The sequence below is a fragment of the Etheostoma cragini genome, chromosome 16, assembly GCF_013103735.1.
Source record: "Etheostoma cragini isolate CJK2018 chromosome 16, CSU_Ecrag_1.0, whole genome shotgun sequence".
Classification (NCBI taxonomy): Eukaryota; Metazoa; Chordata; class Actinopteri; order Perciformes; family Percidae; genus Etheostoma; species Etheostoma cragini.
In genome coordinates, this window is record NC_048422.1 from 23138749 (window position 1) to 23156650 (window position 17902).

At 41.2% G+C, this 17902-nt stretch overlaps 1 protein-coding gene across 2 annotated transcripts in view; it reads left to right on the plus strand.

Moving 5' to 3' along the window:
* The window catches only part of pi4kaa (phosphatidylinositol 4-kinase, catalytic, alpha a), a 41727-nt gene that overhangs the window by 14850 nt on the left and 8975 nt on the right, over window positions 1–17902 (plus strand). The window contains exons 21-43 of one of the 2 annotated variants that reach the window (XM_034896046.1): window positions 389–525; window positions 610–743; window positions 1801–1883; window positions 2315–2385; window positions 3703–3827; window positions 5195–5276; window positions 5380–5463; window positions 5586–5675; window positions 6044–6163; window positions 7586–7678; window positions 8280–8436; window positions 9427–9554; window positions 9654–9812; window positions 10318–10469; window positions 10707–10814; window positions 11247–11467; window positions 12633–12788; window positions 13656–13735; window positions 13835–14034; window positions 14323–14410; window positions 14957–15124; window positions 15552–15605; window positions 16520–16640. In XM_034896046.1, the coding sequence (XP_034751937.1) occupies window positions 389–525; window positions 610–743; window positions 1801–1883; window positions 2315–2385; window positions 3703–3827; window positions 5195–5276; window positions 5380–5463; window positions 5586–5675; window positions 6044–6163; window positions 7586–7678; window positions 8280–8436; window positions 9427–9554; window positions 9654–9812; window positions 10318–10469; window positions 10707–10814; window positions 11247–11467; window positions 12633–12788; window positions 13656–13735; window positions 13835–14034; window positions 14323–14410; window positions 14957–15124; window positions 15552–15605; window positions 16520–16640 (2811 nt within the window). The remainder of the gene's footprint in view (window positions 1–388; window positions 526–609; window positions 744–1800; window positions 1884–2314; window positions 2386–3702; window positions 3828–5194; window positions 5277–5379; window positions 5464–5585; window positions 5676–6043; window positions 6164–7585; window positions 7679–8279; window positions 8437–9426; window positions 9555–9653; window positions 9813–10317; window positions 10470–10706; window positions 10815–11246; window positions 11468–12632; window positions 12789–13655; window positions 13736–13834; window positions 14035–14322; window positions 14411–14956; window positions 15125–15551; window positions 15606–16519; window positions 16641–17902) is intronic. The other variant, XM_034896047.1, reaches the window with a different exon arrangement.

The window sequence follows — 17902 nt, forward strand, 5'->3', positions numbered from 1 at the left end:
TGCGTTAGTCAACTAAAAAGGTCTTTAGTCAAGGACAGCCCTAAGCATATGAATAAATGACAACATCCTAAGTTATTGTACACGTCTCTCCTCAGCACACAGCTTTTTAGGAGTCCTCCACAAAGTTCAGATACTTTCCCCATTTTCTAGTATAGACATCTAATCTGGCAAACCGTTTTAAATGACATTTTTTAAACGCCGCCACCATAGCCACCTCACAAGCCCACTTCTGGATAGACGGCCCCCCCTCACTCTTCCATCCTCTTAAAGTCCAATTGAAGCGATGCCTAATGTTGAACTGAATGAGGCAAACCCTCACATAGTTTTAATATTCCTACAGATTCTCATCATGTTTTGTTGTTGTTGTTGTTGTTGTTGAAATCTGCAGGTCTGTGGCCAGAGGAATGGTACGAGGGAGTTTGTGAGATTGCGACCAAATCGCCGCTGCTCACATTTCCCAGTGGGGAACCTTTACGCTCAGAGCTGCAGTACAATTCTGCACTGAAGAACGACACTGTCACTGCGGTACGACAGAACACACATGCGCTCTGCAACTATGCTCACGCATAAAGTACGCAGCAGTTCAATATGTTCATTGTTGTATTTCAGGGGGAGCTGAATGATCTGCGTAGCACCATCATCAACCTGCTGGATCCTCCACCAGAGGTGGCTGCGCTCATCAACAAACTGGACTTTGCCATGTCCACATATCTGCTGTCTGTCTACAGATTGGAATACATGAGGTATGCCAACACGTCTACATTGTGTATATATATTAGGGCTGCTTTGTTTTGAAAAACAATAATATTCAAGACTATTTTGGTTACTATTAAAATCAAGATTATTTACTCATTGTCTTTTGGAAAGATGTTGCATTTTTGTATTTATTAGGGGGGGGGGGGGGGGGTTAAAATGGTGTCTTGATATTTTCCGTGGCAATACTGTATCGATACACCGACGCCAAGTATTGATCTTTTATTCATTTTATTCTTTTATTTTATCATTCGAATTTGGGCAAAAAATTTCAAGTTGGAAAAAAGGTTATGAATTGGAATCTGTTTAAAATCATCGTATCGTGATGATATCGTATCGGCAGGCCTCTGGTGACTCCCAGCCCTAGTAATTATAAGTTTAAAAAAGCTGTCAATGGGCGCCCAGTTGGCTCAGTTGGTAAAGCAGGCGCCCATATATAGAGGTTTCCTCCTCAACGCAGCGGACCTAGGTTCGACCTGTGGCCCTTTGCTGCATGTCATCCCCCCCTTCTCTCCCCTTTCATTTCTTCAGCTGTCCTACCAATAAAGGTATAAAAAATCCCCCAAAATAGGCTTAAAAAAATGTATAGAAAGCTGTCAAACAGTTATAAGACCTTCCTAAAAACACCTGGGGAATTTCCCTTCATACTTTTCCAGTTTGAAATTTCTTTATAAATTTCGGAACCCAAGAAAAAAGACATCACCGGCAAAATGTTATGTGCAACATAATGTTTTTTCTCAAATTACTTTATTATTGGGGTCATATGGGAAACAAAATGTAATTGTTGCACAGCTCTAGGATTTCATTTTCATTTCAAACCTTTATCTTAAAATGAGGGAGTCCCTTATTTTACATGGGGCCGAGTGCACAGCGTGGTCTTCAGAAACTTTCATTATAATACTAATTACAATATCATTTAAAAAAAAAAAACACATACAAAGAAGTTTGACCAATCAGGTAAAACAGACACATATATTGTCTTATGTGCTTGACCGTGTTCAGTGATTATATTTTCATATCTACTTTTTTTTCATCTTTATCTGTTAGGATGCTGCGCGCCCTGGACTCTGAGCGCTTTCAGGTCATGTTCCGATACTTTGAAGACAGAGCGATACAGAAGGATAAATCTGGTGAGCAGAAAGAAAGAAAAACCTGTGCTATTACTTTTTTTTTTCTATGCTAGGCCTGCATGATAAATCATTCACCCCAGTTTGAGATTTAATTTTTAAATAACTTTTTAAGGACTTCGATTCTCATTTAATTTTGCGAGCCGACTGCATCACAAACGCTACTTTCTTCTGTGAGTTTTAAACATAGACTGTATAAAATAGGTTTTAAAGCTCTCCCGAGCGCTACAATGCTCTCCCTCCTCTTCATCGAAGCCTCTGTTTACAGGCTTGGGGTGATGCGCTTTGTGCCAAATGGCACATCAAACTTCATGAGAAACAAATCGTGGCAGAGAATCGTGATATCAACTCTAAGCTAAAAAAACGTGATTCGTGTTTTTCCCTGAATCGTGCAGGCCTGGTCTATACATTAATGCCTAATCTACTCTTTCCAGGCATGATGCAGTGTGTGATTGCCGTTAGCGACAAGGTTTTTGAGGTCTTCCTGCACATGATGGCTGACAAAGTAAGGAGGATGTTTTCACTGAAGAAGAACTCGTATCCTGTTTAAGAGTGTGTATTAGATTCTGACCCTCTGGGGGATTTTTACTACAGGGTCTGAGATGATTTTTGTAACATGTCGTGCCCCTGACAGTTATTTGCATGAGGCTTCGTAAATACAACTAGTGTATTCCTAATTCAACAATTGTTTGATTAGTTGATTAACAGAAAATGTATCCTACAACTAAATAACTAAACTATTTTCCCAGCTCAAAACTAAATATTCTTCATCTTCTAAAAAGTGACTATTTCTTGTTTTTCTCTGGTTCATATCATTTTAAAGTAAGTTTCACTGAACTTTGGTCTGCTGGTTGAAACAAGACATTTGATGACATCCCCACGTGGGCATTTTCACTTTCACTTTTTCGTGGACCCAACGATTACCATATTTTCTGGACTATAAGTCACATCAATTATAAAAATGCATCATGAAGAGGAAAAAAAACATATACACTACCAGTCAAACGTTTGGGGTCACTTACACATTTCCATACCACTCCATTATAGACAGATTATCAGCTGATCGGAGTGGGGAGGCTGGTCTTTTATGCATCATCTACATTGCCCATTATCAGCAACCATTCATCCAATGCTCCAAAGGCTCATTCTGTTCACTAATCTGAGATGATTTACAAAACTAATTAGAAAAACATCGGGGAACCCTTTTGCAATTATGCAAGCATATCATTTAATTTGAAAACTGCCCTGGTAAAAAACTGATCTCATCTGATATTCTGTCTATAATGGAGTGCAATGGAAATTTCTAAGTGACCCCTAACAATTGGCCGGTAGTGTAAAAGTCGCACTTATTTAGAAATGTATTTCACAAAAGTAGCTTTCTTTGTTTTCTTCATTGCAGTAAAAGTAACTCTGCTTTTGGCCAGTCCCTCACAAGTTTCTCTCTCACTCCAAACATTCGTGCTGCTGCTCGATTACCGTTTTCGGATGCATATTTTACTACCTGCTGTTTGTAATCCGCAGATTAGGATTTTCTTTTTAGGGGCATTTTATTTGTGTTCAGTCTTTCTCAGTTGTCCTTAAATTACTGTTTCAGTTTATTTAATGTTTACTTCTAGGCTCATGTCAGTCAGTATGAATTAACATTTAAAATTAAATTATATATTTTGATATATAAGTCGCACCTGACTATAAGTCACAGGACCAGCCAAACTACGAAAACAGTGTGACTTATAGTCCGGTAATTGAGAAAGTAATCGGCCATTAGTTACCGTAATCGGCCATAAATTGCCGACCTAATCTGTACGAGATGTTATATTTTCAGCCAAAAACCAAAGCCCATGAAGAGGAGCTGGAACGCCACGCTCAGTTCCTCTTGGTCAACTTCAACCACATCCACAAGAGGATCCGCAGAGTGGCTGACAAATATCTGTCTGGCCTGGCTGAAACGTGAGAGTGCTTACATAGTACACTTGCACATTACTCAGAATACTACACCAATTCTTTTACTAACCCTTGTGTTGTCTTTCATTTGACCATGCACTTCTACTCCCGGGTCAAAACTAGGGCGGTCCCCAACGATTATTATTATTATTTTTTATATATATATTTATTTATTTTTATTTCATTTTTTTAAATTAATCAATTAAACAATTTGCATATTATTCTAAAGACTTTTGAACTGAACTTTGGAGAATCAATCCATCCATCTTCATATGATTATCCGGTGTCTGGTCGCTTTGGAGGCCAGGTTGGAGATATTATTGCTCCACCTAGTCCCGGGTCTTTCCCGAGGCCTCCTTCAAGCTGGACTACCCTCCACCTAGTCCTGGGTCTTTCCCGAGGCCCCCTCCCAGTTGGATGTGCCTGGAACACCTTCCTAGGGAGGGGCCCAGGGGACATCCTCACCTAGAAACCCATTTCAGCTGCTTGTACCCTGGATCTTGTTCTTTTTGTCATGACTCAGCTTTCATGACCACAGGTAAGGGTAGGCATGAAAACTGACAGGTAGATCGAGAGCTTTGCCTTCTTCCTGAAGAAGGCACTCCATCGGTTTCCTGCTGAGAACCATGGCCTCAGATTTACAGGTGCTTATCCTCATCCCAGCCGCTTAAGTGCTTGACATAAATTTAAAAATGGCTAAGCGTGGATTTATTTTATCATTGGAGTAATATGCAGTTAAGATAATCACTGGCAGATTTGGTTTTGCATCAGTGTGGGGCAAGGAAAATAATTGAAACGCAGGGCTCGGGCCTACGTAAGTGCCTTGAAGTTTACACTTGTTTGTGGGTGTGTGCGTCGATCCCTTTAAGAGAACAGCAGAGCGGCGTGCGTGCGTGCGTGCGTGCGTGCGTGCGTGTGTGTGCTCGCGCGTTGGGATTGTGTGGTAGAGCTAGTGAGAGAGTGATGGGGATTGGCTTCGGCGCGAGTAGGGACTTCAGAGGCATATTGAGAGGAAGAAAAGTGTCTCCCCTGTGCTTTCTGACCACGGTGGGTTAAGTAGAGATGCGATCTTTTGTTGCACGTGCAAAGCTTGTTGTATGGAATCATCGGTGTTATTTTTGGGTACGAAAACCCGTATTTCTGATGTAGACATTTTGAAAACGGGTCAAATTTGACCTGAAGACAACACAAGGGTTAACTGTTTAAAACGCGGTATCGTCAACAGTATTCTCTCTCTCTCTCTCTCTCTCTCTCTCTCTCTCTCTCTCTCTCTCTCTCTCTCTCTCTCTCTCTCTCTCTCTCTCTCTCTCTCTCTCTCTCTCTCTCTCTCTCTCTCTCTCTCTCTCTCTCTCTCTCTCTCTCTCTCTCCTCAGTTTCCCCCACTTGTTGTGGAGCGGCCGTGTGTTGAGGACCATGTTAGACATCCTGCAGACACTTTCCCTCTCACTCAGTGCAGTAAGAGTTGTCTACTACACATCACTGTAGCATCTACTTTTCTGTCTGTCTTTATACTGAATACTTGTGTCATACCATGTCATTGATAAGTATGTTTTTACAGGACATTCACAAAGACCAGCCTTATTACGACATCCCTGACACGCCATACAGAATCACTGTCCCAGATACATATGAAGCCAGAGAGGTAACGTTATTAAATTGTTCATCGCTTACCTTCATTCAGTACTCCCCACCATATGCTTTTTTTCCTAATGTGATCTGTCTGTATGTGTAATAGCTTTAACATATTGGATCTTAAAATTTCAGAGCATTGTGAAGGATTTTGCTGCTCGTTGTGGGGAGATCCTTAAAGAGGCAATGAAGTGGGCGCCATCTGTGACCAAATCACACCTGCAGGTAACATTTATTTTGAAACGTTAAAAGCACTGTTGCAAACCTTTACCAATATGCACTTTTGTATATATTGTTTGAAATGGTCTTTACACTCCGATAGCAATAAATATGTTATGGGCTCTGAAAAAAGAGCAAAAAAGATCTGGATCAGTAGCTGTAATCACTAATAATCAGTGTAATCACTGCTTCGCTGCCTGCTTTAAAAGAACCAATGAAATGACTCCCTGCCCTCTGCTGTGGACCAATGAAAAAATATTTTATAATATAGGCTTATATATATTCCAAATAAAAACCAAAGCCATGCTACGGCTTGCGGGCAGGGGGGAGGTAAATGTGGTTTTAATCACTGGTCTTAATGTTGTCTTTTTCAGGAGTATCTGAACAAACATCAGAACTGGGTGTCGGGTCTCTCCCAGCACACCGGCCTGGCCATGGCTACAGAAAGCATCCTGCACTTCGCTGGTTACAACAGGCAGAGCACCACACTGGGGGTACGTCACTAACTGACCTTTCACATGCTTAATGCTTATAAATGTTTCCAAATGAAGATATTTAGCCCTTTCAAAATTTCCAACTGTGTTGATGAAAATATTCAGAAGATCGGTTTATAAACAGGAACGAGCAAAGTTGGAATTAGAGTCCTACTTTAAGATCTTGTCATTCTGTGCTTTTGTACTGCACACTATTATAAAAAAGGCAACTTCATTAGGAAATTTAGTACACTGTGTGCAAAATTAGTAGGCAAGTTGTATTGCTGAGGATTTATTGTATTGTAACAAATACTTTGCCCTCAGTCAATCAGAAATGTTAATAAACCTTAAGTCTGAATATTTAACAATGGACAAGTGAATTTTGGCTTTCTCAAGAGAATATCTGTGGGCAGAATTATTAGGCAACTAAATGAAAAAACTTTTAATTTCTTAGAGTAAGAATAAAACTCAAAATGTACAAATAAACACTAATGACCTTTTAAGAAATATTCCATGACCAAAGTAGCCACTCTTCTTTTCGACAACTGTCATGAGCCTTTCATCCATGGCATCTGTTAGTTTCTTGATCTGTTGATGATGACCTTATGTGCAGGAACAACCACAGCCTCCCAAATGCTGTTCAAAGAGGTGTATTGTCTTCCCTCAGTGTAAATCTCACGTTTAAGAAGGTCCCAATGGGGTTTGGGTCAGCTGAGTAAGGGTCAGCTGAGTAAGGGTGCCACGTCATTAGTCTGTCATCTTTAAGGCCTTTGCTGGTTAGCCACGCAGTCGAGTACTGGGATGCATGTGATGGAGCATTGGCCTGCATAAAAAGCATGGCCTTCCTGAAGGATATGGACTTTCCTGTAAAGGTCCAACCCGCTCATTCTTAATAAAAGCGGCCCATACTATTACCCCACCTCCACCTTGCTGGCGTCTGACTCGGAGTGGAGCTCTGTGCCCATTGGTGTTCCAGCCACGGGGCCGTCCATCTGGTTTGTCAAGAGTCACTCCCATTTCATCTGTCCCTAAAACCTTTGAAAAATCTGTCTTCAGTCTTGCCTTATAACTGTTCACACAGAGTAGATTTATTTGAAAGGATAGGAGCAGAGGCCAGCGTCCCCTGTGCTCACAATGGTCATGAGTAAAGCCTTAAACTGCAAAATAATTAAAAATAAGAACACGCTTATATCAATCGTGTCTAACTCCATACCGGAGAACAGCGGTGACGATGCTCCCTGTTGCACATTAGCTTCTCAATATCACACTAACATTGTGGCACTTTTTTATGTCATGTTTCAATAAAACCATATGGAAAATGTATAGACACACTACTTCTGAAAGACAAAAAAAATCACCATAACAGATAGATGAACAGACCATTGTTTGTATTCCATGTCTGAAAACGCATTCTGTGGTATTAAAACATGTTTTCTCCTGTAGTCCACTCAGTTATCTGAGAGGCCTACCTGTGTGAAGAAGGACTACTCCAACTTCATGGCTTCCCTCAACCTCAGGAACAGATTCGCTGGAGAGGTAATCCCACCACGTTTTACCAAACTAATATGGCTATGGTTATGACCTCCTGTAGGAGGGTTAGGGTTTTGGGCTTTGACAGGGTGGGAGTGAGCCTGGGAGCACTTGCTGTTGACCGCTGCACTTATATCGACACCTGAGGAAGGTCTATGTGACTGAACAGTGTGAAATAAGTTATTTGCAGGGCAAAATGGACAGCGTGCAAGACTTCTTTAGCAAATATTGCTGGTAACCTTGGCCTTTTCCGACGCACCTGCCCCAGGAATGAGGTGTGCAAAAGCGCTTTTGAATCAAGCATAACACACACTTTTACATCCGAAGTCTGGTACTTAGCTGATAAAAACTTCCTGGTGCACACTGAAACCCTTTTCAATAGGAAATGCAGTCGTAGCACACATGGAACGCGACGCAGCCCGATCCTGTGTGTATAAATGACGCTTCGATGTTTTGTCTTTTTTGTGTGTTTTTTAAATAGTTTTGTGTGTTGCCAACTGCAGATCAAATGTCCCCTTGAGGGACAGTGAAGCTCTCTGAACTGAACTGAGAGCACTTTTTTTTATGTGTGATTCTCCTGCTCACATCTTTTCTATGTTGTCTGTAGGTATCGGGTATGATCCACTTCACCCAGGCAGTTCGAGGACAGTGCGATCTGAGCAGGATGATGGTTAAGGAGATGGGAGAGGCTTTAGACTCTACGCAGCCTGAAGCTTTCACTGAATCCATGTTCAAGCTGGCTGCATTGCTCATCAGCTCCAAAGGTTTCACTCTTTCTTTTATTTAAAGATTATTTTGTTTGTAGGCCTTAATTTGACAGGACAGCTGAAGACATGAAAGGGGAGAGAGGAGGATATGACATGCAACAAAGGAGCCGCAGGTCGGATTTGAACCGGAGCCCGCTGCGTCGAGGAGTAAACCTCTATATATGGGTGCCCACTGTACCAACAGAGCAATCTGGGCACCCAAAGGTTTCGCTCTTTCTCCGCGCTTTTCTGTGCAACCAACAGGACTTTAAATTCACACCCCGCCAAATGCGTGTAAAAGTGAGCTTTGGCTTTTGACTGGTGATGAATGAAGCAAACAACACTGTCAGTATGAATCGGCAGGCTGTCAAACGGTGATGAACACGATGTTGTGACATGTCATTCAAAGTGTCAACCAATGGCTGATGTGTGTGGTAATGATAGTGAGCCACGCTGAAACAGATACAAATTAGGAATAGACGGATTATCAGCACTGGCTGATCATCGGGCTGTTTTTTGGGGCAGTTATCAGAGAATCTGCATTAGTGTTTTATTTGCCAGATGATCAATAAAGTGAATTAATTAAAAAGTGTTCTACTTTGGCCCGGCTACAGCTCTGTGTCTGTCACTCTGCTGCGGTTTCACTCACCACTGATTCTGACTTAAAAAAAAAAAAATAACAGTATTGGCCGATCCCTAGTAACGTTAGTTAGGAAAAACAAAACAAAAAATGTGGAGATATTTTTTTAGTAGTTAACAAACCTGAAGAGCAACATAGGAAGGCTGCAGACACAGTGGACAATGAGGATGAAAAAGGTTGGGAAAAGAAGAAGAAAACAAGGACAATTTTGGCTTGTGGAAAAATGTGATTGGCCGTCAAGTTTAAAAATCTACTAGACATGTTTGCTGGTGATCAAAAAAGTTATTTTTAAAGCCCTGGCTACCAAATCCTGCGCTCTTGATTTATTGTTTGAGTGCCGCTTTGTTTTTTTCTTGACTGGTGTTCAGACTGCGACCCTCAGCTCCTGCACCACCTCTGCTGGTCTCCTCTCAAGATGTTTACAGCACACGGCATGGAAACGGCTATCGCTTGCTGGGAGTGGCTGCTGGCCGCCCGTGTTGGAGTGGAAGTACCGGTAACTTAGATAGGTTTACCATGTTAGTTTTTGATTCCTTACGTTGTCAGTACATTCGTATTGTATTTATTCTATAAATCTCCTCTCTTGGCTGCCTAGTTCATGCGGGAGATGGCGGGAGCGTGGCAGATGACCGTGGAGCTGAAGATGGGCTTGTTCTCAGACGCTCAGGTGGAGGCGGATCCTCTGGCTGCATCCGAGGAAAGTCAGCCTGTCCCCTGCCCTCCAGATGTTATCCCTCACCAAATATGGATCGAGGTCAGAGGAACCTGCTTGCTCTTATGAATGACTATGTTTACACGCAAATAATATTCAGTTTTTTGCCTTTATTCCAAAAAAGACAATATTTCGACAGAGCTGTTTACATGGCTAATGAAAGAGAATCTTATGCTAATATTCCTGTTTTCAATGCAGCTGTGCATTTTTTTTTAAAGATCTCTGCTAGTGGTGGACTTGTTGGACTTTGCGAACACACCTCCCTATTTTAGGCATTCATCCTTACTGACCATAACCCGTAAATAGGCAAGAAGCCGTAAACTGTGACAAACTGCAGTAAAAACCCTGATTGAGACATATTCCAAATGTGCTGTATACATGTGCAAATAATACATCTAAAACCAGAATAATACCGTAATATGCCATGTCTGAAATTCGGATTAAGGCCTTATCATGGAAAATGCTGTGTACATGACCTGTATCAAATTCAGAATATTATCATATTCTGAATATTAGTGTGCATGTAAACATACTTTTCCCCGTCCAGTTTCTAGTCCAGAGGTTTGAGATAGCAAAGTATTCCAGCGCAGATCAAGTGGAGATCTTTGGCAGTTTGCTTCAACGCTCAATGTCTCTCAACGTCGGGGGGGGTAAGAGTAGCCTCAACCGCCACGTAGCTGCCATTGGACCTCGTTTCAGGTACATAAACACACACACACACACACACACACACACACACTCACACACACTCACACAGCTTAAAGATAATGTTAGGTATGTTTTTTTATCCCTATGCTTACTTACCTGTCATTTAACGTCAGTTTACTCTTTTAGGGGTCTTCATAATCAGCTTGGTTTTTAAGGAAATGAATAAGTAAGAAGTGTAGAAAGTGTAGAGTGTACAGATGTTTTTTTATGAATTTCTCTGTGCTTCAGGCTGTTGACTCTGGGTCTGGCTCTGCTCCACTCTGACGTCCTCACAAATTCAACTGTTCGAAATGTGCTCAGAGAGAAAATCTACTCTACAGCCTTTGATTACTTCAGGTAACACCCCCCCCCACACACACACACACACACACACACACACACAATACACTCTACACACAATACAGGGTTAGGATTAGTTAGCAATCAACAATTTATTAATTTGTGTAATATTTTCTTGATTACAATGATTTAGTCTATATAATATTATAAAAAAATACCAAGGGCCTATTGCTTTTTCTTCTCCAAACAAACCAAATGAACAAACAGTAGTATTATTGCTCACTAACAAATATTAGTATTGTCATTGGGAGCATGTTAGGATGCAGACATCAGCATTTAAGTCAAAGCCCCTCAGTGCCCAAATACAACCTCAAAGAGAGTTAGATTGCACAAAGGTTTAGTAAAAACATCATAAACACAAAATAAAACAAAAACAAAATAAAGCCCCTAACTCTATATGCTTTGACTCTTTATTGTCCTTCTCTCCAGCACTGCTCCGAAGTTTCCCACCCAAGGGGACAAGCAACTCCGCGAGGACATCAGCATCGTAATCCGTTTCTACGCCAGCATCCTGTCTGACAAGAAATACTTGGCCGCGTGCCACCTGGTCCCACCTGGTGAGCTTGGTACTATCCCAGCCCCGAGCACGCTCTCTGCCGGGATATTTGGATCGCTTATCGTGTCCAGCACTTCTCCTCTTTCTATCTTAAGTAAGCCTAAAGCGGTGGAGCTCGGACTGCACTGCAGCAGGGGCATGCTATTACGCGGGTCAAATTTGACGCTGTTTGTCCTCACGTTGCTACAGATAGATCCTGGTATCTATCTATGCTACAAACCCAGCTGTTTTATGTTTTTATGGCTTTTATTATCCCCTTTATTTGATCACTCTTGCTCCTACTTTTATCTTACTCCTTATACTTTTGTAATCAATCTGTTTTGTTCTGTCCCTTTTGTGAAGCAGCTGTGAGGACAAGCGCAAATTTGCCCGCTGCATTAAGATGCATGATTATTCATCATGTCAGCCCCACCCGTCCGCCTTTCTCCTTGTTTGGTCAACGTGGTATCAAAAGAAGAAAGTACAAGTTAGCAAAAAAAACAGAAAATCCTCTCCTCTTCATTCTCGACAACCCCGAGAAAAGACATGGTCTCATTGTCATACACATTGAAGCTCTTCAGGTAGACGAGTCCTCAAACCGCTGATCCTGGATCAGATTAATCTCCCTTCAGCCCGCTGTGCATTAAAGGCACACTGTAAGTTCCTGCTTGGTCGCTTTAAAAGAAAACGAGCAAGCCCCTACCCCCATGTTTCTGTAACTGTCATGACTAACTGTAGCTAACCTTTCCCTCATCTATCTGGTCTGTGATTGGCTGGAGTGTTGTGTTGTGTGTTGGTGCCTATCCTGTGCCTCTAGTGTTTTTTGGACGTTTACGACTCCTGTGTTGTCTCCCGAAACCGGGCTTTTTCACCATGTCATCAGGGGGCAGCTAGCAGACAAAAGAGAGATGCTTACGATTTGAGACAAAAATGAAATTGTGCTGAAACCATGCAGGAACTCATAGTGCACCTTTTAACAAGACAAAATAATATCTGACCCAGTATCAGTGGTTCAAGGCAACCTCTACCTCCATGTACGTTCCGCTGGTTTTCCCTGCTTTCAAATGCATGACCATCACAACAAGCAGAGGACTGACTCATGCGGCTCATTCGCTCTTCAGAGTCTCCCTCATCATCGATCATATTGTGGATGTTTTTCGCTGTTTATAGATCATAACGAGAAACTTCAACCTGTCTTTTCTCTTCTTCAGGATTGTCTTTATGAGTTTGTCTGTGTAATCGTGTCTTGGCCATGCTAAATCTTTTTGTTATGTGAACAGATAATCAGGACCCGTCCCTGAACAGTCTGTCGGTCATGAACGCTGCCGACCTCAGAAGCAACATGGACTCCAGCGCTCGCTCCCAGCAGAGCGGCCAGGGATGGATCAACACCTACCCGCTGTCTAGTGGCATGTCCACCGCATCCAAGAAATCAGGTACAGCTTACTTTCTGCATGTCACAGTGGAAGGAATCAGTGTATGAAAACAATGTTAACAGGAAAACCAAAGAATCTAAAACAAACGGTATTTACAACAAAAAGAAAAATTTAATCAAATCTGTTTTTATTTTTTTGTTTAACTTTACAGTTACAGTAACTCTTCTCCCACGGAGTCCTGGCCAAAATACATAAAAGGCAGGACAAAAGTTACATACTACGCCACCAATGTCCATAGATACACTATACATACTAGAACATAAACAAGACATTACAGCTAACTTAAGCTAATACAGACATACAGCTTAAAGGACACCTAGTTAAAAGCAATTACACTGTTAAGTCAGAGTTGACTTTAAAAAGATTTTTAAAAGTATTGAAATGTGTATTGAAATATGTTGAGTGAATAGAATAAAATAAGTCAATTCTGTTTTTGTTCTTTTCTTGTGTGTGTGTGTGTGTATGTGTGTGTGTGTATATATATATATATATATATATGGCTAAGGCTAAAATATTGTCTATAATGGAGTGAAGGTGAAATTTTGATGTGACTCAAAACTTTTGTGTGTGTGTACAGTATATAGACCATAATAATACAGAAAAAAAGGGGTTGATGTGAAATGCATACCGGGGCACTTTTCTACCCCAAGGTGAGACAGGTCAGCTCCCAACATATCTTTGATAGAACGTACAGAGTAAGAACACCCCGATCGGCCAGATCCAGACCAGTTCCTGGTCTCTAATCATTGATATTCCCAGTTCATTGAATACGCAAATGCACAAAAGAACCCAGATGGAGAAAGGCTTAAAAACTTATACCGACACATGGTCTGACTGTCTCTTCTTTGTCTCTTCTGTACATCCTAGGATTGTCCAAGAAGAGCAACAGAGGGACACAGCTCCACAAATACTACATGAAACGCAGGACTCTGTTGCTGGCTCTACTGGTGAGGGCTGATAATGAATTGTCATTTTCTGGTTTTTAAACCTACGGCTCTTTATCTTCACGCTCTTCTCTTTCCCTCTGTCCTCTCTTGTCTCTCCAGGCCAGTGAGATCGAGCGCTTGACGACGTGGTACAACCCCCTCTCCACTCAGGAACTGGGCATCGCCACGGAGCAGTCGGTGGAGACCAGCATCGCCAACTGGAGGTCCAAATACATCAGTCTGACGGAGAAACAGTGGAAGGACAACGTCAACCTAGCCTGGGGTATCGCACCTTACCTGGCTATGCAGTTACCAACCAGGTTATCCCTCTCTCTCTCTCTCTCTCTCTCTCTGTAATACATTGACTTCAAATTTTTCCCAATTTCAAAATATGTCCCCAAAAGGAAATGTTGTCAACATCCATTTTATCTAAAAAGATACATTTCTCTGTTTGTTCATCTCACTTGAAATGTATTGCTGCATAATGGGATTGTCACGCAGACAAACATATACCATATTTCAATAAAGATTTAAGCGGGGGAAATAGAGAAGAAGAAAATAACAGCCAGACTGTAGATTATTTGTTTATTTCTGACTTTGGTTTCCAGATTTAAGAATGACGCCATTGTTGCTGAAGTGACCCGGCTGGTGCGCTTGGACCCCGGAGCTGTCAGTGATGTTCCTGAGGCCGTCAAAGTAAGAGCACAGAGTCTAATAAGCTTTGGGCTTTATTTTTTATATTTTTATTAATCTTTCTTTATTGACTTCTTAAACAAATACAGGGACATAACAGGCAAACACCCATACTTACGCATACTCACACAAACGTATATAAACTTGAAGAACTAATGGCTTTACAGATGCACATTGCAAATCCAGCAGGAATCCCCCGGGATCCACGGTCGTGTTTTTGGTGGAGCTCTTCATTTAATAGTTGACTCTATGTATGCAGTATGTGGAGTAGATGGGCCCAATAACCTATGAATATTTTTTTTAAATTACAATGTAAGCAGCAGGGTGCATTTAAAAGGCAACTGCGACTACATTGTGTGTCTGCCCTATTTCTGATATCGTTGCGGCAGAAATTTTGCGGGCAGCACTACTTAATCAACGTAGAGGAAACACTGAATATGGAAAAATAAAATAACGCATTATGCATTCAGGATCAGAGCTTTGGACATTTTAAATATATATTCCTAATTCATTGTTTTGTATTTTCTTTCCCTGTTTTGTACCCCCTAGTTCCTGGTGACGTGGCACACTATTGATGCCGACTCTCCGGAGCTGAGCCACATCCTGTGCTGGGCTCCTGCAGACCCCCCCACTGGTCTGTCCTACTTCAGCAGCATGTACCCTCCTCATCCTCTCACCGCTCAGTACGGGGTTAAAGTGCTGCGCTCCTTTCCTCCAGTAAGTCTCTTCGGACTTTTGCTGTAACGAAAATCCAACTTTGGAAAAAATCAAAGCTCTCTTTTTTTTTAGTAATTCAAGTTTTGTTTTTATTATTTTCAAACATGATACAGAAACCACCTGGTGGTACAAAATGTGGAAAATACAGGTCAGATAGAGGGATGGCATATCAATAAAGGCAAAGTCAAAAGTGTTCTTGTTTAAAAAGACAATGAAAATACAATTGTACATGCTAACCATATATACAGTATACATACGAGGAGAGAAGGAAAATAAATTTAAAAAAATAATAATATGAAAGAATATGTTTATACATATGCAGAGATACAGACATACTGCACATGTACAGATACACATATTGATAATAGTGCACCAGGTACTCACAGCTCTCTTAACATTACATTTGTTTTGTTTGGTTTCTTCTTAGGATGCCATCTTGTTCTACATTCCTCAGATTGTTCAGGCTCTCCGTTACGACAAGGTAAACAGGAATGACAAGAGCTTTAATGCTTAGTTAAAGCGTAACTCTCGCCAAAATGCAGCTTATGGTGTTTTTGTGAATGTACCCGACTCAAACTTTCATTTAAAAGCTTAATTAGGACAGAAGGCCACTTTTAAGACTGACCGTATTTTCATTTTTTGGTTAAATGGCCTTTTGAACGGGAGAGTTAGGTGCACTACTATGATTGCATCAAAATCAATATTTTAAAACACTAAGAAGTGAGTCGTTCATAACCTTTTTTAGTAATCTCTGTGAACACAAACAATGTTCTCAATGCTCGAGTTTATGTGTCAAGCCTCTGGTGATACTTGGATCAAAATTTTATGTTGTGTTGAAATGTTGATTTTGATGCCATCATAGTATTAATTGGACAATAACCTGCCATCAAGTTTCTCTTGTAACTGCAGTCTTCTTCACAGAAGATAACATTTAAGTTCACAAAAAAGGTTCTAGCACACTAATTAAATGCCTAAAACCGGAGTTTTCCACCACCGGATAAGGTCGCATGTCTGCTGCTATGAATACTCCTAAGGAGCTTGTAATTAACGATAAACAAATTGTTACTCGGAAGTTTAATTTCAAATGAAGACGGAAGAGAAGTTTGTCTTGTTGGTGGTTTAATCGACACATCTATGTTTTGGCGTGGCGTGCGCTGCCATGTTAGTCGTGTTGCCAGTAGAATAATACGATACACTCACATACCAGAGCTTGCAAACTGATTAATTTCGATCACTTGGGACACCCTTAGCCCTAATTATAGATTTAAACGAAAGTTTGACTATGGTACATTCACAAAAAGACCCTAGGTTGCATTTTGGCGAGAGTTACGCATGTTTTAATTGTCATTCATGAAGCAGTAGTAGTAATAACCGCTGACACTCTGTCCTGCTCAGATGGGTTATGTGAGAGAGTACATCCTGTGGGCGGCCCAGAAGTCTCAGCTTCTCGCCCACCAGTTCATCTGGAACATGAAGACCAACATCTTCATGGACGAGGAGGGACACCAGAAAGACCGTGAGTAGAGACTCACTACCTTCCAGCCAACTCCTTTGCTTCCACTGTGAGCAAGAGCAGCAGTGGTATTAACTGGATTGATCACACAGGGCCTGATATGAGGATGGTAGTAAGTTTGAGCACCGGGAATTTAAATCTTAATATTTTATAGCAGTCCTCAAAACGATCTGCTCCCTTTTCCTGAGAACAAACTTGTAGGAACCTGGTGTGCATACGTACTGAAACAAAGACACCGTTTTCAAACCTAATTGGGGGAGACCCCTTCCAGATTTGATTATTTCAGTAATATAACTTGATTAGAGCTGCAAAGATTATATGATTACTTGTCAACTATGAAATTAATCAGTCCGATCCTTGGCTTTGTCAAAGTTGCATTAAATTTCTCTCACAATCAAACTTCTTTTATAGTTAAAAGAATGACTGATGTATAACAGGGATGTCTGAAAGCTCCCTCAGTAGCACTCCGGTCAATGCAGCTGATGTGTGGTACGTTACGAACGCCGTCCTCATTTGACTCATTTTATTTCTTGTTATTGAAAATCTAAAATTGCCTTTTCGTGAATGAACTATTAATTCAGTCACTCCATCTCTTCATTTAAGGGGTGGTTCAGAATTTTGGTCATTAGATCTTATCTTATCTTCCAAGTTAGCCAGTGTGTTTCTTTATCACTGGAGACAGTTTTCAACACTTTTCATCCAGTCCTTCCAGTTGCAGAGTTCGCTGGTGCTAGGCTAGTGCAAGTCAACAGTATCTGCTAGCCGGCCATTAAAAACCGTCTTACCCACTCCACAGTACACCAAAGGCAAATAAATTATAACGCCAGACTATCGATGTACAGTAAATGTCTGTTGATAGAATGATGTTAGAAATAAAACTACACTTGCATCGCATTGCAGCAGTTATACTTTGTTCCCTGTAGTTGGTAGCACAGGGTACAGCAGCGGCGGAGTTATATTACCTAGGCAACCGAGAAAGCCAGTTAATGATAATCATGCAAGTTTATTTACCTGCTGCTGTCACTCATTGCTACGGAAGCAGAGTACATTGCACAAAGGAATCCACAAGATATACTACTATACTCTACTATACTACTATATTCTACTTAGCCTAGCACCAGCAAACTCTCCAACTGGAAGGACAGGATGGAGTTTTAAACTGTCTCCACTGATAACAAACACACTGGTTAACTTACACTCACCGGCCACTTTATTAGGTACACCTGTCCAACTGCTCGTTAACACTTAATTTCTAAGCAGCCAAT